This window comes from Chiroxiphia lanceolata, chromosome 2, assembly GCF_009829145.1.
Source record: "Chiroxiphia lanceolata isolate bChiLan1 chromosome 2, bChiLan1.pri, whole genome shotgun sequence".
NCBI lineage: Eukaryota > Metazoa > Chordata > Aves > Passeriformes > Pipridae > Chiroxiphia > Chiroxiphia lanceolata.
Window position 1 is genome coordinate 8,979,198 of NC_045638.1, and position 22,407 is coordinate 9,001,604.

Sequence of the window (22,407 nt, forward strand, 5' to 3'; positions counted from 1 at the left end):
TCTCCTTGTCCTCCTTCCTCTGCACCTTTTCTTCTCCACACTTCTGGTCCTCTTTCATGCTAAGAGTTAACTGGTACGTGGATCACGGAGTGATACACAAGTTTATAACCCCTAGAATGTGCTCATTGCTTGGCTTGTGAAGTTGTCAGAGAGAAGGTCATGCTGAAAACTCTCCTATCAATAAGATCATTTTATCAATTCCTCCTCAATTTATCTTTTCCTCCTAGAAGTTGACAGTCATCACAAAGCTTGTGCAAACCTCTTTATTTTCTCAGATATCAGATCTCAGAAAAATGTAATTTTAGTGTGTCTTATGTTGATGTTGTTTGATGATGATGTTTGATATGTATTGGGGAGAACAGGGCTGACAGAGAAACAGTGTGGTCACATAAACTTTTCTTTAAGGAACCATGTTGAAAACAGAGTTATCACGTTGTGCCTAAATCCAAAATTTTTCATTGAGTTTTTAATCTACATGTGAATACAAAAAATACATATGGTGGATATTAATTTTAAAATCATCCCTTGAGACTAAAATAATGTCTGTAAGAAAGGATTAATTACTTTCTAGTGCTATAGGGAATGCAGCAGTAGTGTCCATCACCACCAGGACATCTAACATCCTTTCTCACTACTCCTCATTTAAGTGATGTACTCACATTACAACTTGTATCTATTTACACCTGCATTTACAAAATAAATGTATATTTTATAGATAACGAATTTACAAACACTTGATGTGTTGCAAAGTTTTTATGCATTCATGTTCCTCCACAACAGTCCTCAGAATGGATTTTGCTGGCTATTAACTAGGTCAGAGACAGGACATTGTAAATCCAGATGAGTCTGAAACAAGTATGCAGACTAAAAGCTAAAATATTCCTTATACAGTATGATTCTTCCCAATTCCCAATGTAAACCAGAAAATATTCTCATCCTGACAATAAAATATTATATATACAGATCTTGTTCCATATAACACTGGCCTCTTAAACTGCCCCCCTCGTAAAAAATTTCCTTCTAAACAACTATGGAAGTATCACAGGTTGGAGGTAAGGAACTCCTAAATCAGATTATTCTTCTGTCACATCTGCTTGAAAACATTCCTGCTGCTGTGTGGTGACAGAAGACAGTGTGTTCTGTAAACCTTACTTTGAATTTCTGAAAGCAGCAGAATAAGAAACTGATACCACACAACTTAAGGGATAGTTTCAAACATTTTAATTTCGGTTGTTTGACAAGTATAAAAGAAAACCCATGTATCCGATCTTGCATACTCTTATAACATGTGAACAATCCTTACTGAGCAATCCTTTGTGTGACTCAGGACTACTCAAGTGAGTATAGTTTTTAGCAGTAGCCCTAAACCCTTCCATTGAACACACAGACCCCTCAAATATTCATGGAGGAGAGTAAAACCACAGTAAAGGTTTGCATGAAGAGATCACTCATTCATACACACACAGACTTTGTAGCCAGTATTATCCTCTCCATGCAGCCACTGGGTGGACTGACTAACAACACCCTCCAGACTGTTGTTATCTTGAGAAAAACTGCCTCTCCTGGTACTTCAGAGAAATAGCCTGTCCTTTAAAACACTGGTCTAACAGAGTGTCTTCTGTCTCTATGACTCCCTCTCATACCTTTCCACCAGCAATGGTAGCAGAGGGGGATAAAACATCTCAAAGCAGCAAGGCTGCTGGTGAAGCTGCAGTCCAGGCTGTGGTGACACGAGACACTGCACAGGCAGTGGCCCTCATGCTGGTGGAGTATTTAAGCTGTATTTAGTTACTCTGGCACAACTAAGGCAAAACCCACAGGACAGTAATATAACTCATACAAATATTTTTATTTTTTTTCCCTCTCGTAAACAGTGATTTAAATATTCAGTTCCTATGCATGCACTTCAGGTTGGTACAAAATAGGAAGTAATATGGCACACACTCTAAAATGTTGCATATGCAGTAGCCTTCAGCATTGTTATGTGAGTTACATGGTACTCACTGTGTATTCATACCAGCTTCCTGGCTGTGTAACTCTCCTATACTTGACTTTGCTGTAGCAGAAACATCTCACTGGCTGAGTTTGTGAAGCTTTCACTGTTTTCCAAATGGCAGAATCACAACTGCACCATCACCTACAGTGTCCAAAGTCTGCTTTAAGTATTTGAGAGATCTTTAGACATGAACTACTTCTACATGTGAAGCCACTTTTTATTTCTCATTAAAGACCTAATATTTCAGATCTGGGTACATCTGTAGATAGGCAACAACCATATATCCCTGATTAATGATATTGAAGAGTATCCAACTATAAAGATAGACACTCAGTTTTGGCTAAGAACACCAGAAAATTTGAGACTGTGTGCTGAACTCTGCATGTTTGGAAGCAAGGGTTATATTCTCTCTTGTTCCTTTAACTCACTACTGAAAACAACAACAAAAAGAAATACTCTTTTGCATGTAGAAAAGAGAAAACTATACTGTACTTCCACATATGAAAGTACAGAGAAATCATGTAGTGTCTTCAAGGAGTCACTTCACTATTTTATGATCCTCAGAGAGAGAAATTAGAACTGAGGGATTTGGTGTCTTCCCAGGTATGAGGGTACATTCCCATGGCAAGCTCAGGCCAAAAATTCCCATTACCACCCACCAATATTTAACAAGACCTACATGCACATAACATAGACAGATACATATTAAGCTAAATGAAAACATAACTCCATTACAAAACTGAAATATAAAGACATTCATTTACAGTGCAATAAAGAAAAAATAAAAGCAGCTTAGCTCTTTGCAGAACTGCAGGTGACATATTTCATTATAAATGGCCTCAGACCTGAATTTGAGGTGCTTCTAATACTATGATGCCAATGTCATCTCTAGTGAAGAGCTTCACCCTCCATGATGACAGAATGGATGCTAAGCTCAGGACACTGGGAGATGCTTTGGGTCATCGATTATTTGTTCCCACAGCAGCCACAATGTGTATCACCTAAAAGGAATGCAAGGTGGCTAAGCAAACAAAGTGCTAACAGCTTTCACTTAGTTTTTGAAAATACAGATGGTTTTGTGCACTTCCACTAAATTCCTGGATGTTCATCTGCTAAAGCTTTCTCAGCAACTTGCAAAATACAGAAACCCTTTTATTTGTGTTATGTATTTGTGGCTGAGGAAAAAGTCAACAACTTCCATTTTTTCTTTCAGTCTTCAAGCCTGTGATATTTCTGAGGTAAATAAGTCAGAGCATCTTGAATTAATGATATTAAACTAATCATAACAAATCACAGCCTCGAAAAGAAGGACTCAGTGTCTTCTCTCCCCAGATAAAGTCACTGAGATTCCTATTGGTGCACTTCCAAAACCCCTGACAATCAGAGTAGTGCTCATCTCTTAACTTTGGCCATCTAAAAGGGAGATGGAAAGTCAAACGTGTTGTCAAGGCATCTGATCAACACTGAGTAACAGGTCTCCAGAGAAGGATTTGCATCGCCTGTGCATTTTAAGATTGGGGTGAATCACTCCCTGGGGATGTGCACCAGAGAGCACCTACATGACAAGTACAACACTATCTGCCCATCTTCTAGATATTTAAATAAAGTGAACACCACCCTGATACCAGAACACAGAAAAGTATTAGACAAATGATAATGTCAGAAAAACAAGTATTCCAGAACATCACAATTAATGTGTTAAATTTCATTACCTTACTAACAAGCAGCAAATATGAAGGTGAAACAGTGCAAAGTCAATAACCCCTCTGTCCATCCTCAGTAACAGTCACATTTCAGTGTTAGTGCTAGCTAATTGGCTGTTTCATGGCAACCCAGACTACAGTGCATTGTGGAAGTCCAACTCTTATACTGCAGAGAGAAGTATTATCTTGTTACACTAATTAGAGTGTAAAATAGTCTGCAATTGATCAAAGCAGACCACAGCTACAGTCGCCATAAAGTCCAGGTCTAAGTTCGTTTCTATACTAGGTGTGCCATGGGACATCCTATCTGAAATAAAATTCATTGCCTTCCATCTTCAGACTTCCTGAGTAAGATGAGCAACAGGCCAGTTTTTGAAGGACGTCTCTTATAATGTGATATAAAATAAGCATGTGATAACAAAACCTATGTGCAAAAACCCTCTGAAATAGAAGTCTACAAACAACAATTGCTCTTCACATACAAACACACAGAGATACAAATACCCGAACACTGTTCTCCACAAAGACAGGCTTGTCAGCCACCATGCAGTGCTACCCCTGCAAGAAAGAAAGAAACCCCACCCACAAGACACATGTCTAAGATACGCAGCATTCCCAGCAGGTGACCTGCCATCTTTCAAAGGCACCTACTTGCTTCCAGTTGTATTAGGCATTGGAAGAAGCACTTTGATGAAGATATCCCTTTTGAGAGTCTATTGTCTTGCTACTGCTCTGTGCTTCATCAGTATTTTCAGGACTTTCACTGCTGCCCTCCTCTCTCAGTACAGTGGATTTGGGAGTCTTGCGCATAAAGAAGAGGAACTTCAAACAGGACAGCAAAGCTTCGGTAATGCTGGATGAGCAAAAGCTTTTTGCATGGGTGGCAGAACTGGTAGAACATCAACATGAAGAAGAATAGCCATGCAGTAACCTAACAGCAGCCTCAAGAACACAGCGGGGGTGCAGACATACATGTAGATATCTGTCTTATGAAGGTACCACACAGCAGGAGGAACGCGTTCTCCACGAACCGCAGTGTGTAGTACACAGTCATTTGGTACCAGTTTTGGGATTTGCTAATTAAGTCGGGATCATTGAGCTCCACCTGCACTGCCGACCAGCAGAACATGTTAATGCCAGCATACGAAGGTGAGAAAGGCACAGACGATGGTAGTGCCGACTCTGCTGAATTCCTTCTCTATGTTCTCGGGAAATGGGGATCTGCTACGCCGAAAAGAATCCACGGGAAGAAGTAAAAACCAAAGAAATTCGCCATCGTAACGGGGAAAATCCAGATTCGAAAGGACTGAACTGAAAATGACCAACACCGTCACCCGTGTGGCAATCTCAAAGCTCCTCCACAGGAATATGCAGAGGTAGGCGGCTGGTTTCAACACGGACCCTCGTAATCATCGTACTTAATCTTAATGGCCAGGATGTTGCAGCGCAAGGCGCCGTATACAATGGACAGGAGAGAAAGCAGCATAAAAATACCTACAAAGAGAAAACATAAATCAGGACCTTCGGCTCAGCAGAAGTTACAGACATTGCAGCAGACTGGCGCACACGCAGTCATTTTCACCTGGGATTTTCCTGGGGATTCCCAGCAGGGTGTATGCCACAAAAGGCTTCCTTACAGATATTTATATACATATAAAATAGATATGTGGTGAAAAAATGAACTCTACTCCAGCCAAAACCACCACATAACTCTAACCTACCTCCTGTTTTGGTCCCTGTTTGTTACTTTACAAGTAGCTAGAAAGAGCACTTCCCCTGCCAAGGGCTGTTCCTATATATACTGTCCTTGGTGATTATACAGCTCAGTCATAAGAGTATCCAACTTGCTCTCAAACTCTTACAGCACTCACAAGCACAGGAGTGCTACTTCCTCTCCATATAGATGAAAAACTGCAAAACAGAAGCTGAAACTCTGGAGTAACTCAGATGTGCAGATAACTTGGTGCTTGGTGAAGTTCTGCGTCGAAGTAATTGTTGAAGATCACAAGAAAGCTCTGTGAGAGAGCTCAAAATTGAAAGCCAAAGCAATTAAACCCAGAACCATCTGCACTGTCTCTGCCTGTGTAAGAGATATTTGCTCACCTGTGTTCAATGTGTTTTCCTATATTTCCATTTTCTTTATACACCTATCTGTATCATGCATGTAAAAAACCACTCCTTTTAAAAATGTATTTAAATGTCCAGATCAACTTTCAGTATCTACCCAGAAATCCCTGAAGGGAAAGTTTCATCACAGCATTTAGACTCTGAAGAAAGAGTGAAGGCAGAGGCCAGGTGTAGCTGCCTTCCCCAGAGCAATAGGGGAAAAGCCTTCTGGGGCGCAGAAGGGTGTCTTGTCTTGCCACATTGAGTGGGTACAAAATGTACAAGACACTGGACACACAATAAACAGACGTGTCAACTGCCCACATTTTTTTTTTTTAGCGTTTGCATACACAAGTATGCAAATATATTCACAATTTTTACCACACCGCAGAATGGGTGACTTAGAGGACTAATTTTAGTCCACCCCCAACCTATACATTTAGTTTCAGTCTTAGGCATTTTGTCCATGCAAATGAGTTAAGCACAGTAAAAATGGTTCAGTTGTTTCTTTTAGAGTTTCAACAAAACTAACTAAGCCAACTGGTCAGGGCATTACATTGCACCAGATAAAACACTCAGAATTGGGAATTCTTAATTGTGCCAATTACTTTTGCAATGTTTAGCAACCAGTTCTTTCTGCAGCCTTAAATTAATTTGTGTGTCAATATCCTACAAACGAACTGGATTCCCTGCTTTGCTACAGCTATATGGGGTTTATGGGTTTTTTCCTAATTAAAGTTATTCATTTCTAAGCATGACTTTGAAAAGAAACATGACTATTTAAGATCTCTAATAACTTTCTAAGAGGATTGTCTCTATCACTTCAGCTAAGCTCTCTCCCATTCTGATTGACGAACACCTCTGAATTATGTGGAAAAGCGTTAATTAAGTCTTTATATCTAATTTTCCAAAGCACTCAGTAAGCTGAAAAGCATTGACTATTTTATGTGGTAATTTTGGTACATCCCAGTTTGGTAGTGCATATATTCTTATATTTTTAGTAGGTGTTTTAAACATCTTTCTTACAGCACTGTACCTGAGATGAGAATTTTAAATGTTATGTCTTGGAAAAACATTGGCTGAAGAGCAGGTGACTGCAGTCAAGAATATTGCTTGATATCCTGTAGCTCTGTTACAAAGTCTTTCCTGTAGTTTCGGGCTATGAAAGAACATACTTACAGTGCTAACAAAGCTCGGAGTTAAAGAAACAAAAACCTACCCACCAGGGACTGAGTGCTGCTGTCTTGGAAGTCTGCTGGCTTTCTGCTTTGATAAGCTGAGACATTGATGTTATTACACAATTTCACTTTAGGAATCCTGTATTAATCTCAAACTATCTTATAAACTCAAGCCTTCAAAAGAGGCATTTCTCCACTGATAAAAAACTAGGTCATGCTGGCTGCAGTTTAATACAGTAGTCCAGTCCTGCTCCTTTCCAAAAGCTCATTAATGTCACCAAACCTTCAGTTCAAACATCAGTTTTAACTCTGTGAGAAAGCTGGTTGAAGGAACCACAAAGGGACAGGTGGGAGAGTGACACTGTTGCTTTTGCTCATCCTGAGCAGGCAAAGAAATGAAAATTTAAAAGGCAAAGCATCTTCTCTTGGAACAGTCCCAAAATCCTTAACAGTCTTTATAAAGGTGGCATTTCTTTTCTTTCTTTCCTCCTCCCAAAAGACTGTACTTTTCTTACAAATCAGAGGTGCACACTCCTGAGTCATTCAGGCAGGCACTGTTTTATTTTGTTGGGTTTTGGTATTATGTCCTAAGTACTTTCAAGACCTGGTCCTTCCCACTTCAGCAATTGCTAATTCTGCTCTAGATGAGTGTAAATCACTAAGACTGATTACTGAAATCTGTTATATATACTATAGTTATATATATATATATATTACATACAATATGTTATATATTATAGTTTTCTAAACTGATAATCAGAACCCTTGAAAAATAAGGGCACTTATATTTTCCTTAGAAACTTTTTTTTTGCCATAACGTATAATTTCAACTTAGAAACAACTATTAATACTCAAAGTATGTTGTTCAAACAATGAGAAAAATATTCTGTGGTCAGAGCTTAATGAGTTCAGAATAAGTAACTGTAGAAACATCTTAAGATCTCTAGTAAGGCCATCTAAAGAACCCAGTCAAGAGCATTAGGAAAGTGACACTGAAAACACTAGTAAGTTGTAAGAAGTATTACAGCAAAAACTTTCTGTACTGAAGATGGCTGTCACTGCTAAAAATTTTCATCAAAAAAAAGAAATCCAACCTTTTTCCGGAGAATAATTCATTTTTAAATGGTAGGAAAATCCTCCTTTTGAGATTATCATTGTAAGCAATGCTTGAAAAAGATAACTTGCCTGCTGTTAACAGCACACAAATTAGACTTACAAAACAAAAAACATTGCTTCCACATTCAATACTGCACACCAAGAATTGGCCCTTAGTCAGAGATAAGGGGCAAGCCACACATCCCCATCTCCAGCGAGCTGGTTTTGTAACTAACATAATTCAGGTCTGTTTTGGCACCTCCTGGCCTTATGTTCCTCCAGGTGGTACTACCTAAGTGCAGTGGTCTGGAGAGCTGCCCAGCAGTGGGTAAGTGGACCTGAGCCTGTTGTCAGACCCTCTTCAAAGCAAGGTTATCTGGCTCTAAGGCAAAGACAATGCTGACAGGTGCTGAAGCATTTGAGTGCAGAGTGTAGCCCAAATGTGCAGAAGAGCCTCGGTGTCTGTTCTGGGAGTGCCAACTACAAAGTCATTTCATGGGCATTTATACAGTAGCAAGTTGGGAAACTTCTTCCCAGTCAGGCTGTAACCAAAGAAAGAACTGAATATTTAGAACTAGGATTCATATTAGAATCATAGAAACAATTGGGTTGGAAAAGACCTCTGAGATCATCAAGTCCAACCCTTGATCCAACACGCCATGTTAACAGACCATGGCACTAAGTGCCACATCCAGTCTCATCTTAAAAACCTCCAGGGACGGTTAATCCACCACTTCCCTGGGCAGCCCATTCCAATGTCTGATTACTCTCTCTGTAAAAAATTTCTTCCTAATATCCAACCTAAACTTCCCCTGGCAGAGCTAAAGACCGAGCCTTCTTGTCCTACTGCTGGTTGCCTGGGAGAAGACCGATGTCCACCTGGCTCCAACCTCCTTTCAGGGAGCTGTAGAGAGTGATGAGGTCTCCCCTGAGCCTCCTCTTCTCCAAGCTAAAGAACCCCAGCTCCCTCAGCCTCTCCTCATAGGACTTGTGCTCGAGTCCTTCATCAGCCTTATTGCTCTTCCTGGACCTGCTCCAGCACCTCAATGCCCTTCCTGAACTGAGGGGCCCAGAACGGACACAGTACTCCAGGTGTGGCTTCACCAGTGCTGAGTACAGGGGAAGAATCACTTCCCTGGTCCTGCTGCCACACTGTTCTTGCTATTACATGCTGGTTTCCAGTGTTGCATTACATGCAAACATTTCTATTATTTCTTGCAGTCACTGCAGCTTTAAGCCACTCATTACTAACCTAAAGACTTTGTCCTGCTTTTGCAATTCTCTCCAGTTCTCTTGATCTTCCATTCTTGGCAGACAGTGAAATGACAGTTTTGGAGAATGCCAAACACCGGCAAGGATCTGATAATCTGGAAGTGTGATGACCCACCCAAAACCTCCAGAGAATTAATGAATGACACGAAATACACAAGAAACACAGAGCACAGCTCTGGCTGACAAAGGGCTAGACAAGGATGCACACTCTGTTCAGAACTGTTCAATCCAATACTGGAAGTAATAAGGAGTTTCAAAGAGATTTGAAAGGGACAAGCCATGCTACGAGCATGATGGTAAACAGCTTTAGGTTCAGAGGTGATGTTGATCTCCTTACTCCTGAACAAGCAGAATTTACACAGAATAACAGGCAGGATAGTGTAGGAATCCAGAAAAGAAAAGGCTGATGAGGAGACAAGACAAAAAAAGAGGAAATCAAATACAAGACAGTGATAATTATAACAGATGAAAATGGAAGGATCAGTGTTAAAGAATAAGGAAGCTGAAGACATGTGAAGTGTGGAATAAGAGCGACTGGCTGTTAAATACTTTGATGGTGCAGCAAAATCAAAGGGTTAAAGTCATATGCTTATATGTGAGAATCCTGTGTACACATAGAAAACAAGATGAAAATGTGCATCATTCCCTTTACTCTGGAGGCTGAATAATACTGTGGACAAAAGGTACTACTGCAGAAATAAGCTGGATAAAGAGATTGTAGAAAGCTTCAATATTTCAGTAGGTAAGATATACAAAACAGGAATATGGTCACGGTTCTTGTTTTTCTGATGTATGATCTCTAACAGACATTGCCACTGTTCCTAACACTTTTTTTTTCTCTGCATTTCTGTATTTTAGAATACACCTGCTACAGAGATGGCTCCTGGGAGACATGAGGTGACCGCTGCATTTGCTAGTTAGCTCACCAAACTCATTGGTAAGCCAGCTTACCTCTGTTTAACTTCATTTCACCCACAAGGTCGTTTATCAGTCTGTCATTCACAATTTATCTCAGCAGTGACAGAAAAGTCAGAAGTAATAGAGTGTTACAAATCATTCTTAATATGCAATTCTCTCAACCATGTGAAACACAGTGCTTCTCCTTGGCTGTCATGACCAGTAAGGTCAAAATCAGTAATAAAAAAAATACAATAAAAAGGTGACCTTTGTCAATTAAATGCCATCTGCAGCAAAGTGACTGGAAACTTTGCTAATTGCACTGTTCAGCAAAGGATTCAGGTGCTTTGTCTCATCCCATGTCACAATGCCATGGCTATTTGAAGAACCTACCTTAGGTGTGAAGGACTCAAAACTGTCAGGAGCAATGTCTTTCAAGAAACTTCTGCTATGATGTCCTGGTTCCAGCTGGGGTAGAGTTAATTTTCTTTCTTAGTAGCTGGTACAGTGCTGAGTTTTGATTCAGTGTGAAAATAATGTTGATACACACTGATGTTTTAGTTGTTTGCTGAGCAGTGCTTACTCTAAGTCAAGGACTTTTCAGTTTCTCATGCTCTGCCAGTGAGGAAGTACATAAGAAGCTGTGAGGAAGCACAGCCAAGGACAGCTGATCCAAACTAGCCAAAGGAATATTCCACACCACAGAGCATCAGGCCCAGTTTATGAACTGTGAGGAGTTGGCTGGGAGGGTCTGATTGCTGCTGGGCATTGGTCAGTGGGTAGTGAGCAATTGCATTGTCCCATCATGTGTCTTTCTTGGGTTTTATTTCTCTCCCTCTCCTCCCCCTCTCTCCTCCACTCCCTTACTACTATATTGCAATAATATTTTCCTTATGTTCAATTATTAACCTGTTACCCTAACCCCAGCCTCCCTGTGATGCTGGTAAAGATCCCTGGCCACTCATGACCCTACAGATACAACATTTTCTTTAGTGGAAACACCATCTCCAAATTCTCATAGGTGTCCAAAGTCCTTTCTTACACTGAAAAGCTCCATGATCAGCTAGAGTAGGTTCTTTATTGGCAGCAAGCCAGCAAATCAAGAGTTCATCATGGAGCAAGATGCAGAGTCCCACAGATGTGTCCTGGTAAGCCCATGTGGTGCAGCACTGCTTGGTGAAGGCTTAACAGCTTGGTTTAAGCTTGTTTAAGAGACGAGATGAGATGGCCACAGCTGCATACCAGCTTATTGAATTCTGCCTTTTGATTCCAAAATCAGAGTCTGGCACAAGTAAAGACAGCTCACATCCTCAGTTCACATCTAAAACTCCATTCTTGAAAGTACATATTCCCTAATGCAGCATGGCAAAACATGCTTTGTGGTGTACCCAAAGGAATTTTCCGGGAAGTTTGCTCAAAACCCAAATGGAATAGAGGTAATATTTTTTTCCTTCTACATAAAGACACTTCAGTTCCTCGAGCTTCCTCCTGTCATGCCATTCTAGCCACTTTATCAAATTAGTATTTTATGGCAAACCCAAGTATGTACAGAAAGTGTCAGAGTCTAAACATGATATAAACATGGAAGCAACATCACCATCAAAATCTGTCAGGAAGACGAAATGCATTGCAACACACTTGGCTCTTGTCCAGGGCAGCTACACCTGACTGCTGACCTCCTCTCCCTCCCACCAAAATACCAGAAAGGGTGATAACGAGGGCTCTACCTACTTCTGGCAGCCGTGATCTCCCGCTGCATGACACAGATGTAGAGCTGGAGGGTGAGCTGGGGCGCGGAGCCGAGGAACGCCTGGATCACGGAGGCCCGGCTGAAGCGGACCTGTGCGTGCGCAGCTTGCGCTCAGCCGGCCCACCTCCTTCTCAATTTCTTCGAGTACCCATCCTTGGGCACCTGCCACTCTTTTCGTGATGCTGACATAGGGGTCTTCAACCCTGCCAGCATGGTAGTAAATATAAAAGGCTTCCACACACCTACAAGCAAATGAGGTAAACAGAGTGACAGGGAAAAAAAACGAAAGAAAAGCATAGGTCTTCCCAATCCTTAGTATGTTAAGCAATCATATACTAAGTCCTAAGCCATTTGTTCATAGAGCAAAGCCTGTATGTTTTCTCATCTGGTGAATTTGGAATATGACAGATTTCACTCTTTAAAACATGAACTACATGCAACTAGAGAGCAAGAACCCAGCAGTGCCCTTTGGGCTGCTTGCAGTACTCAGACATGGGAAGAGGTTTAGTTGTTTCCTATGAGATACCTTTGCTCTCTGCAGTCCCACTGAAGTCCTTAACTACAATGTTCATAAGCAAACCTGGGGCCCAAGTCAGAAGTGTTTCTTCAGATCCTCACATCTTTATCTTCCTGTTATCCATACATCTGTGACACGCTAGTGGGACATGGCAACAAACACACTTTTCATACCTTTGCCTTAAACAAAGTATCTGAAGAGAGAAGCTCAGGGTACAAGCAGGTGTGCACATCTCAAATGCTGGACTCTAATTCTTGCTTTACCCAGCAATGGTTCAAAACACCAATAACATGCCAGAGCAGCAAGAAGGAGCAGTTTTGAGCCTCACAACTCTGGAAATCAGCATTTTTTAAAAAGACACAAAATAGGAGCTTTAGTCCTTAGTTTGCTTATGTTTATTGCACTGTTAAAGAAACATTAAACATCATCTTGCAAAAAGCTTTTTAAATAAGATGCAGTGTTTCCTGTTGCTGTAGCTCTTTCATACTTTAAACAGTGGGAGCCAAACCCTCTTGTTTATGTAGTCTAACTTACTGCAGACTAACTTCCAAGGAACAAAGTGGTGCCAGCACACACACTTCTAATCATAAATTACATCTTGTACTATTTGCTGCCTCCACCTATGCACAGAGAATAATCCATACATTTGGGAGGGAATAGAAAAGGTTATCTGCAGTTAATGCTGTAGCAACAAGGAAAATCTGGCTCTTTGAGAATTAGTCTCAGACAGATTTCTGAAAGGAAAGGACAATTTCTGAAACTTCCTTCCAATCAATGTTTTTTAATTGGATAAAACTTCAGAAAAACTATTCTAAGAGAACTATTCAGATATGAAGGTGTTAAGGGCAGGCTTGGGCATCAAGCAGAACCCAAAACACAAAGGAGAACAGTCAGCCTTGTCTGGGAAGTAATAACAAGCAAGGAATAACAGAGGTACAGGTGAAATCATAAGCTGAAGGTGACAGGAGAGGAAAAAAAAACTTTATTTCTGTCACATTGTTTAGGGTTCTAAAAACACAGGGCTGTGTTTTTAGAGGAGTCCAGAAGCTGAAAAGTACTCCCCAAAAGCCCAAATCCAGCTGTAGTGTGAGCAGCAGCACTGATGAGGGCTGGATTCCAGCCAAGGGAAGTTTTGGGGGGAGAAATCCCCAGTGCCCCCCGGGGCACCAGCTCTGGTCACATCCCTTCCCACAGCCTGGCATGCACGGCATCTGCTTGCACAGGCATCATGCTGGTGGGGATTGAGCTGTCTTCTTTCATTCCATAGTGCCTGCTGGGGTTCATCTCCTCCACCTCTACAGTTAATACTTGCTGGAATGCAGCATCTCTGAGTCTCCACCAAGTCAGATGGCCAGTGAGTTTTTGTAACCTACAAATAAGGCTTATCTTCCATTTAAAAGTGTCTCACAACTAAAGATGACAGAGTTATGCTTGTCTGAGTCTTTATTGAACTCCCATTTCCTTCTTAACTTGACTTTTAAAACACTTGCTAACTCAGAGCCTATCACAGCCTTTTAGGGGAAAGCTGCAAAGTAGCACTTACAAAAATTCAACTATAAGCATGCTGATTTTTATTTTAATAAACTATATTTCATTTTTCCTCTAATAAACTATATTTCATTTTTCCTCCTAACTGGACCATTAGCAAGTTTCAACTGCTACTGCTGAAACTGTTTCAAGAGCAATTTTAGGAGTGTGTAGTACTATCTTTGGTTCACAAGGCTTCAGCTATCATCACTAAAGCTATTGGAAGTCCCTGGTGCTCTCGAGGCTCCATTCATAGAGATGACTTTGTGTTTTCCCCTCATTAATCTTTCTACTCCTTACCAGCCTTGTTCCATGTGAAAGAATCCACACAGCCAAAAATAAAGTGTGAAAAATTAATAAAGCACTGTGGTTTATGAAGCCAACACAGATTCTGAAGCCAACAAATTGATTTTATTCCAAAAGAAAGATACCAGAACATTTTTGTACTGCTTAGTATTCACAGCCATGTATTCACCCTGAGCTGAGGGCAAGTCTGAAGCTATTATGGAAAATGGGATCTCAGCATCAGCTTCTGAACTCTTGCTGTGTGTGATTAGAAGCAGATATAGTTTAGCGACCCATCTGAAAAATACACAATAAAAAAAGAGATGAAGATTTATAAGACAACTGACTATAGCAAACATTATAAAACAAAATGTTAGATTTTGGGGCAAGCATTTGATTTGTATTTATTAGCTGGGTACTAAGTAAAAGTATATTGTTTGCGATTGGAAATTTTATATCAGTAGAGAAAAGCAAACACAATGTGAAATGAGCAACCTTAGAGCCAAAGGGGACTTTTACCAGTACAGCAGAGCAATAAAATTGGTATGTGCAAGCACTCAGACTACATCACTAATTATGCCCATTTTCTCCCAGGCCCTGCCCACGGGAGTGTTTCTGGAGGTCAAGCCTTCTGGAGCAAAATACAAATGCAGTCAGGACTCTGACTGGTGCCACTGCCCAAGCAATTGCCTCAAACAGGAACAGACTACCAGCTGATACATCAGAAATAAAGAATGCCAATCTAAAAGTTTTAAGGAATAGAGAGTTAAGAGGGGAACAGGCACTTGAAGGACCATCCAGATGAGAAGGATCCAGAACTGTGATGAAGAATCAATTCAGATCATGCACCTGTGCCAGATTATGACTTTGCCTGTGAAGTACACGCTGAAGGGTTGGGCATCTTATCTTTAAGTGAACTGGCTTGTTCTTCTTTAGTGTGAAGCACAACTAAGACACAGTACAAGATGGCAACTGCTTCATGATAACTCTTCTCCACAGTTACAAACTGCTGCAGCATGATGAATTCCCCAGAAGCCCCGGTTGCTCATCGCTGCTCTGCTCCAGAGGAACAGGAGTGAGAGATCCCAACTTCTGCACAATCCATTTCCTGCAATGCAGTGACATTTAGGGCCCCTTCAACAGCTCCTCACTTGGCACCAAAAGCGGAAGGAGAGCAGCTGGTTGTTTTCACTGCATGTAAGGCAGTGACAGCTGCAATTTGCTTTGAAGAAAAAAAGTCAGATCTACTTTCTACGGTGAAAGTTAAAAGGTAAGAAAAGGATGGTGCTGCCTTCTCCCCATCTTGGCAGAGAGAAGAGCCATACTTTTTCAAGGATCCTGATGGTGCCCACAAGAAGTGATTCAGCAGCAAACATTTGCCTTCAACACAGTAAGTAGGAGGAATAATCCCACCCCTATAAGCTTGCCGAGAGCGAGCACCTCATTCCCTCTTTTAATCATGGATGCGTGGGATTTAAATACAGAAAAAATAATGGTGGTGTGAAGAGGGAGCAGGCAATGAAAAAGGGAACTTTCCACAGCCAAGTGCTCCAAGAATAAACAGCTATTTGAGACCTATCCACACAAGCTCACTTCAAACATACAGATTTCTCTAATGACTCAATTTTTAGTAATTCCTTCTCTTTAGAAAAGCAAGCAAAAGACTCATCAGTCCTGCAGACTTACTTACCTACATCAGCCAAAGACTGTTCCTCACTCACTGTTCTACCTTCTACCTGCACTGACTTTCTTTTCATCCCATGATGGACACCTAACACATCTTCTTGGGAATAAAGGAAAAAAAAATAGCCTGAAGACAATTTAGGCATATTCTTCCCATCTGGAAAAGAGGAAGATACACCAACAGTTGTAAAGTTTAGAGCTAGCAGGATCTCCTATGATAAGGTCTGCCAATGGAAGTACTAAAAGGAAGGAAAGTTTTTAGACCTGTTCTATTTTGAACTGTAAAGCAGGTCACCAGGAAAGAGAGACTACCCATGGGAGACAATTCTTCTGCACAATGAGATTGAACCAGTAGAGCTCATTAGATTTCAAACCGCAGAATTAGATATCCAAAACATGATTGACTTTCAAAATTTCAGCCTTTACGAGGTTTTTTGGGGGGTTTCTTTGGTGAGTTGTTTGTTTTGTTTTTTTTACTTCCCACAGCTCACAGAATCAAACTTTGGCCATAACAGCAGCTCCTCTGGTAGTTTGATGCAAACTTCCTCTTGCATCTGCTGTGCTGCTGTCTACAAGGTACACACAGACATGTAATTGTTCTCCTCATGCCTTGAGAAACAAAGCCCTAGCCCATTAAATAATATTCTATTGTTTACATCCTTGTCCCATTATAACCCAAGGAAAACAGTAATTAGTGTTCTAAAAAGGGACGTGTATATTTGATTCTGATGTTTTTTGCAAGAGAAGTTCATCCTTCTGTGGGGACAGCCCTTCCCTGATTGCATCTCCTAACAAGGAACAGCCCATGGGCTCACATTTCACTAACAGAGCACTAGGGACAGTAGTTTCAAAGACACCTGCAGTCACTCAAGCTTTCCTCTCCATGAAGTTGGTACCAGAAGGAAGCACTGCCAAGTTCACACCAGTCTCTTTTGAGTATGCCATTTCAGTAATTCAGGTGGTAGGGAACCACTGCATCTAGCAGACTTAAGGTACAACATCAGGAACATCTCTGGAGTGTGACTGTCTAAGCCAGTTTGTTGGAAATCTGCACTTCAGCTCCTGATCTGTTTGTTGCTTGCAAAACAGAAAAGGGTAAGGAAGTTAACAGGGGGTTCTCTGGTGCCCTTCATGAAGGGTAAGGAGAAAAGGAGGCTTGGTGGGACCTTCTTGCTCTGCAACTACCCAAAAGGAGGCTGGCCAGGTAAGGGTCAGTCACTCCCAAGATAACAAGCGACAGGACAAGAGGAAATGGCCCCAAGTTGTGCCAGGGGAGGTTCAGGTTGGATATTAGTAAAAGTCTTTTCACTTAAAGGGCGGTCGAGCATTGGAATAAGCTGCTCAGGGAAGTGATGGAATCATCATGATTAGAATGTTCAAAAAGGCACATGGATGTGGCACTTAGGGACATGGTTTAGTAGTGAACACAGTGGTGCTGGGTTATCAGTTGGATTTGATGATTAGAGGTCTTTGCCAACGTAAATGATTCTCTGATTCTATGAAGAGTTATTTGCACTTTGAACAAATCCTTAAGTGTGGTGCAGTACACTAGTAAAATACATCCAGTTGTTATTTATTGGAATTGTAGCAGCACCTAAACTCTTAAGATGATCTTGGTGATAGAGATGCCATTCAAGGACCAGGGGATAAAGAGAGAGGCCTTGGTTCAGGAGCAGCCAATAATGAACCAAAAAGCTCATCATGACCTTCCCTAAGGACAATAAAAGTATATTAAACTTCTCATTAACACTGGCTACTATTTTAAGTAATTTTTTCTGTTATAATTTACTTTATGCGGTTAAAAGAATGTCCTTTAAAAAAAAAATCCAAATACGTCTCCTAAGCATCCAGACAATTTGGTGCACTCATAAGGAATGGTACTGACCTGAAATGCTGCAGGAATCCCTCATGATGCCCAGAAACCTGCAGTCACTTTGTTCCAGCCAAGTCTCTGCATAGTCTCTGGCATGCCTGCATCCTGAGTATCCCAGCCAGGCCACTAAGGATATAGAAATTTTGCTCTACAAATTGCCCCACATTTATAGAGAAGCTCCTAGGGAGTGGGAGAAGAAATTAAAAAAAAAAACCAACAAACAAAACCCCTACATTAACACAGTACAGCAAAAGTCCTCTCCAGGAAGGGGATGTTACCCAATTTTAGTGCTTCCAGTGGCGGCAGCAGGACAGCAAGTGTCTCCCGAACAGGTGGAGTGTGGGTGTTTGGGGAAGGTGGTGATATGCAAGAAGGTTCTATGAAAGAATGTACTTTCTTCCCAACACACAGATGATTCAAAATAGGCTGGATCATTTCTCTTGCAGAGTTCAATACCCTCCTTCCCTGCCAGATATTCCCAACCATTCCCCAGAATTTAAAGGTTGGTTTTGGTTTTTTTTTTTTTTTTTAAAGAAAAAGGAAGGGGAGAAAAAAGTCTGATTTTAAGATGATGAAGAAAACCTCACAAAGCGTATATGGGTTGTTGGTAAGCAGTGCACTGATATCCCAGTATCTGAGTTTGAACAGAGAAATCCTGACTATCCTGTATCATACCAAACCAAAGAAAGATGGTTAAAAGGTGGCTGTTAGCTTTTTTAAGTCAGCCAAAGCAGCCAGCCTTCTTTTGCAGAGTGTCATCTCACACAGCCTAAGGTTCTTAACCACTTCACTCTGATGCCACAAGCCAGACAGAGCCTGAGGAGGCTCTACTGTCTGTGTCCTATTTGACCTAATGCGGCCCAGCTCTCCCTAAACAACCCTGGGCTGTTGCCAGGGAGATACAAGAGACTGAGCAGGGAGGATGGAGTGAGCTTCACACCAGGGAAGCAGATGACTAGCACAGCAGGATTCTCTGGTGTAAAGGAGCAGGCGGTTTGGCCTACAAGGATGGAACAAATGCCTCCAAGGACAATGGTCCTTTTCAGCTTACAGAAGTTAAAGCCCCAGTGCAGTGATGATACAGCCAAAAAATATTTTGCCTTCTAGCTACCACTTGTGTGCATGGTAGTCCACACAGGATAGAAAGCCTCCTGTGCAAAGCAGGGAAATGTAAAGGTATTTCATGTGCTGAAAACCTTAAACTCATACAGTGCAGAGCTACACTTATGGGAAGCAATCAGTTTCCTCTTCTGACAGATACAGCAATGTTAGCTGCAGGAAGGCAAGGGAGGAAAAAAAAAAACCAAAACAAAATCCCTTTACTGTCTGCCTCAGACTGATCACTTCGTCTTCCCACATTTCTGTGCTGCATCCTACAAATAGACACGTTTTCTGAAAACTCAAGAGAGGTCATTTTCTATGAAGTTTTTGTTTTGTAGAGTCCCTCCAGCCTTTAGCAGGAAATAAGTTGCTCAGGTAGCATGAAACATACTACCCTCTTTTTAGTAGTAGTTATAGTTCCAGTTATCCTGGGTTTAGAGAGAAGTCAACATACATCACTTTGTAATGCCCAAACGATATCGTGGGGACTGTGGCACAGGCATGCTGCAACACCTCCAGAACATCTTCAAACCTTCTGGAAATGCCAGGTTTGTAAATCTTTGAGAAAGGCAGAATTGCAGAGCTGGCAACACACTTGAAGAGAGGAGAGGGCTTCCATATGCCCATTAGTTTTACAGTAGTGACTGTGGCTGGGAGCTCACCAATGAGCAGAAAGTGTGCTCTGCACAATGTGAGACTTGTGTTGTAAACAGATAAATTTGATATTGAGAAAGAAAGAGAAAGCCAAGTCATGCCTGGTGGTTAAGGTCAAAGAGGAAGTCTGTTTCTTTCAGATAATTAGAAAGAAAGTCCTCCAATTTTTTTTTGGTTGTTTACATCCTTTATTTGTTTATTCACATCTTCCAGCTTGACATGACATTCTTTCCTTATCTGACCTCAAGAAATTGATTTAGAATGACAAAAGTCACCAACATAGTTTTATTTTGATAGTTTCTTTCTCTTTGGTTCCTCTCTTATTTTCCAAGAATGTAGAATTACTTTATTCTCAGCTTTTAGAAATCAGAGCTCTTCAAGAACTAACTGTTTAGCCATAACTTAAATATCTTTAAAATCTTAAAAAACCAAAAATATTAACAAAACCAGTCGTGGTTATAGAGGTCATGTTTTTTGATGTGTAAGATATTTTGTAACATCCAAACTGTTCACCCTTCTTAGTGTGAACAAATCCTCCTTTCCCACACTGTCCAGGAATTTCAAAAGTTGCTGATGCTTCTCCCAGCCTCTTCTTCAGATGCACTGCATTTAATCACCTTTCTTTAAATAAAGATATGAATGTAAATTAAAATGAACGCCCCCAGCAAACATTTTGCTTGGGAGTTGCCCCACCGTTGTAGCTTTTTCATCTATCTGGGATTTCTTTTTTTGTTACTTGAGCGCATTTTCAGAGAGAAGTTAAACCGAAGTTGATAAAAAAAAAAATCTACAAAAGCAATTTGGGGCAAGAAGTTCACATTGGAAAGAACACTAGACTAGAGCATCACTATCGTGTTCCTAAACGCCAACCGAGTGAACCCTCCCTTTCCCTCCTGGAAGTCACCTGCGAGCAAAGCGCTCTGGATGAGCCGGCAGCGAACAGACACAGCCATCCGCAGGGAGCCCACGGCGATGCAAAACCAGCGCAGCGGCGGGACGCGGACGGGGGCTCTGCCGGCTCCCCGCGGGCCCGGCAGGGCTGAGCCCCTTTTCCCTGAGGCTCAGAACCTGAGGCATTCCCAAAGGACGCCGTTCAAAGGCAGGACCGGCAGGACGCCGCGCCCCGCCGGTGCAGAGCGCGGCAGCGGCCCGCCCCGCTCCGCCACAAAGGCCGGGGGGCTCCGGGCGCCCCCCGCGCTCGGCCCCGGCCCCGCCGAGGGGCGGACGGACTCACCGACCTGACGAGCGGCCCGAGCTTGCAGCAGGTGCAGCAGCAGCACCAGCGGGCGGTCGCGGGTCACGTCGCGGGTGGATGAAGACCAGGCTGAGCTGCACCAGCACGCAGGGCAGGAGGGCGCAGAGCAGCGTCAGCCAGTGCCACATGGGTTCCCCCGCCGCGCGGTACGCCGCGCTCAGGCACAGCGCGGCCGTCGTCTCGGACAAGAAGAGGACGAGGGAGACGAGGACGGAGCCCGGGAATTTCATCGCCGCCGCCGCCGCCCCAGGCCGGCCCGCCCGGCCCGCCCAGCTGAGGCGCGGTGCGGTGGGTGCGGTGCGGCGCCGACCCCGCCAGGGGGAGCCGCCGCCGCCTCACCGCCGCCCTCAGAGCCGGACCGCGGCCTCCGCCGCCGCTCCGACCACAGCGCCCGGCGCTGCCGGGCTCGGCCCGAGCTGGGCTGTAAAGGGAGAAAGGGTTCTCCAGCGGTGCGTGGGAAGCACCCCTCATGGCGGCTTCTTCGGCCCCAAGATACAGCGCTGAACTGAGGGGGATCGGTCGGGGCGGGGAGAGGGGGAGCGGGTGCTTCCCAGGGCGCTGGTCACGCTGGAGGGATCACAGACTCATAGAATCAGTTAGGTTTGGAAAAGACCTCTGAGGTCATGGAGTCCAAGGTATGACCGAACACCACCTTGTCAACTTGGCACTGAGTGGCACGTCCAGTTTTTCCTTAAACGCCTCCAGGGACAGTGATTCCACCACTTCCCTGGGAAGCCCATTCCAATGTCTAACCATCCTTTCTGTGAAGAAATTCCTCCTAATGTCCAACCTAAATCTCCCATGGTGTAGCTTAAGACTATGTCCTCTCATCCTACTGCTGGTTGCCTGGGAGAAGAGGCCACCCCCCACCTGGGTACAACCTCATTTCAGGTAGTTACGAGGGTGACAGAATAGGTAAACTGAAAGAAGGAGGCAAGGCAAAGTCCTGTACCTGGAAAAAAATAACCCTGTGCAACAAAAAAGGCTGAGAGACAGCTGATAAAATAAATAAATAAATAAATACAATGACAACAAAAAACCAAAGAAACAAAAGGCGGAGAGGGAGCTGTGAGCGCCGTAGAGACTCCTCTGATGTACCCAGCTCAGAGCCCCCTCAGCAGGGCAGTGAGGCAGTGGCAGAGGTGCCCTTTAACACGTTGCCAGGTGGATCTCACCTTGCTTCCCAGCCCTTTTCCTGCAAAGGTTCCTAAGGTCACAGAACACTAAGCACATGCTGTGACACCAGCCCATAGCACTTGTCCACTCTCCCTGGGCCTTTCCCATTCATCAGCAGGATCCTTCCTCCCTTGCTCACCAGAGCTCTGCAGTCCTTCTGGAAATGTCACCCTGCCTGTGTCACTGATGCCTGCATGGACAAGCAGCACAGGCAACAGCCTGAGGGAAAGATGAGCCTTTGCAGTCTCTCCATCTCTCAGATCCTGAATCTGAGCACCTGGCAAGAAACAAACTGCTGAGGTACCAGGTCAGGTTGGCAGATGGTGCCTCTATCCTGCA

The 22,407-nt window shown here is 42.7% G+C and overlaps 1 protein-coding gene across 1 annotated transcript; it reads right to left on the reverse strand.

Moving 5' to 3' along the window:
• Positions 1–1,198: 1,198 nt before the first annotated feature.
• XK (X-linked Kx blood group) lies at positions 1,199–21,129 on the reverse strand. The gene is given in 14 exon segments (XM_032680800.1): positions 1,199–4,560; positions 4,562–4,609; positions 4,611–4,702; positions 4,705–4,844; positions 4,846–4,930; positions 4,933–4,999; positions 5,001–5,099; positions 5,102–5,193; positions 11,979–12,080; positions 12,083–12,115; positions 12,118–12,239; positions 20,876–20,895; positions 20,897–20,944; positions 20,946–21,129. Coding segments are annotated over 14 exon segments (1,320 nt in total). The 5' UTR covers positions 21,123–21,129; the 3' UTR covers positions 1,199–4,365.
• Positions 21,130–22,407: the final 1,278 nt, after the last annotated feature.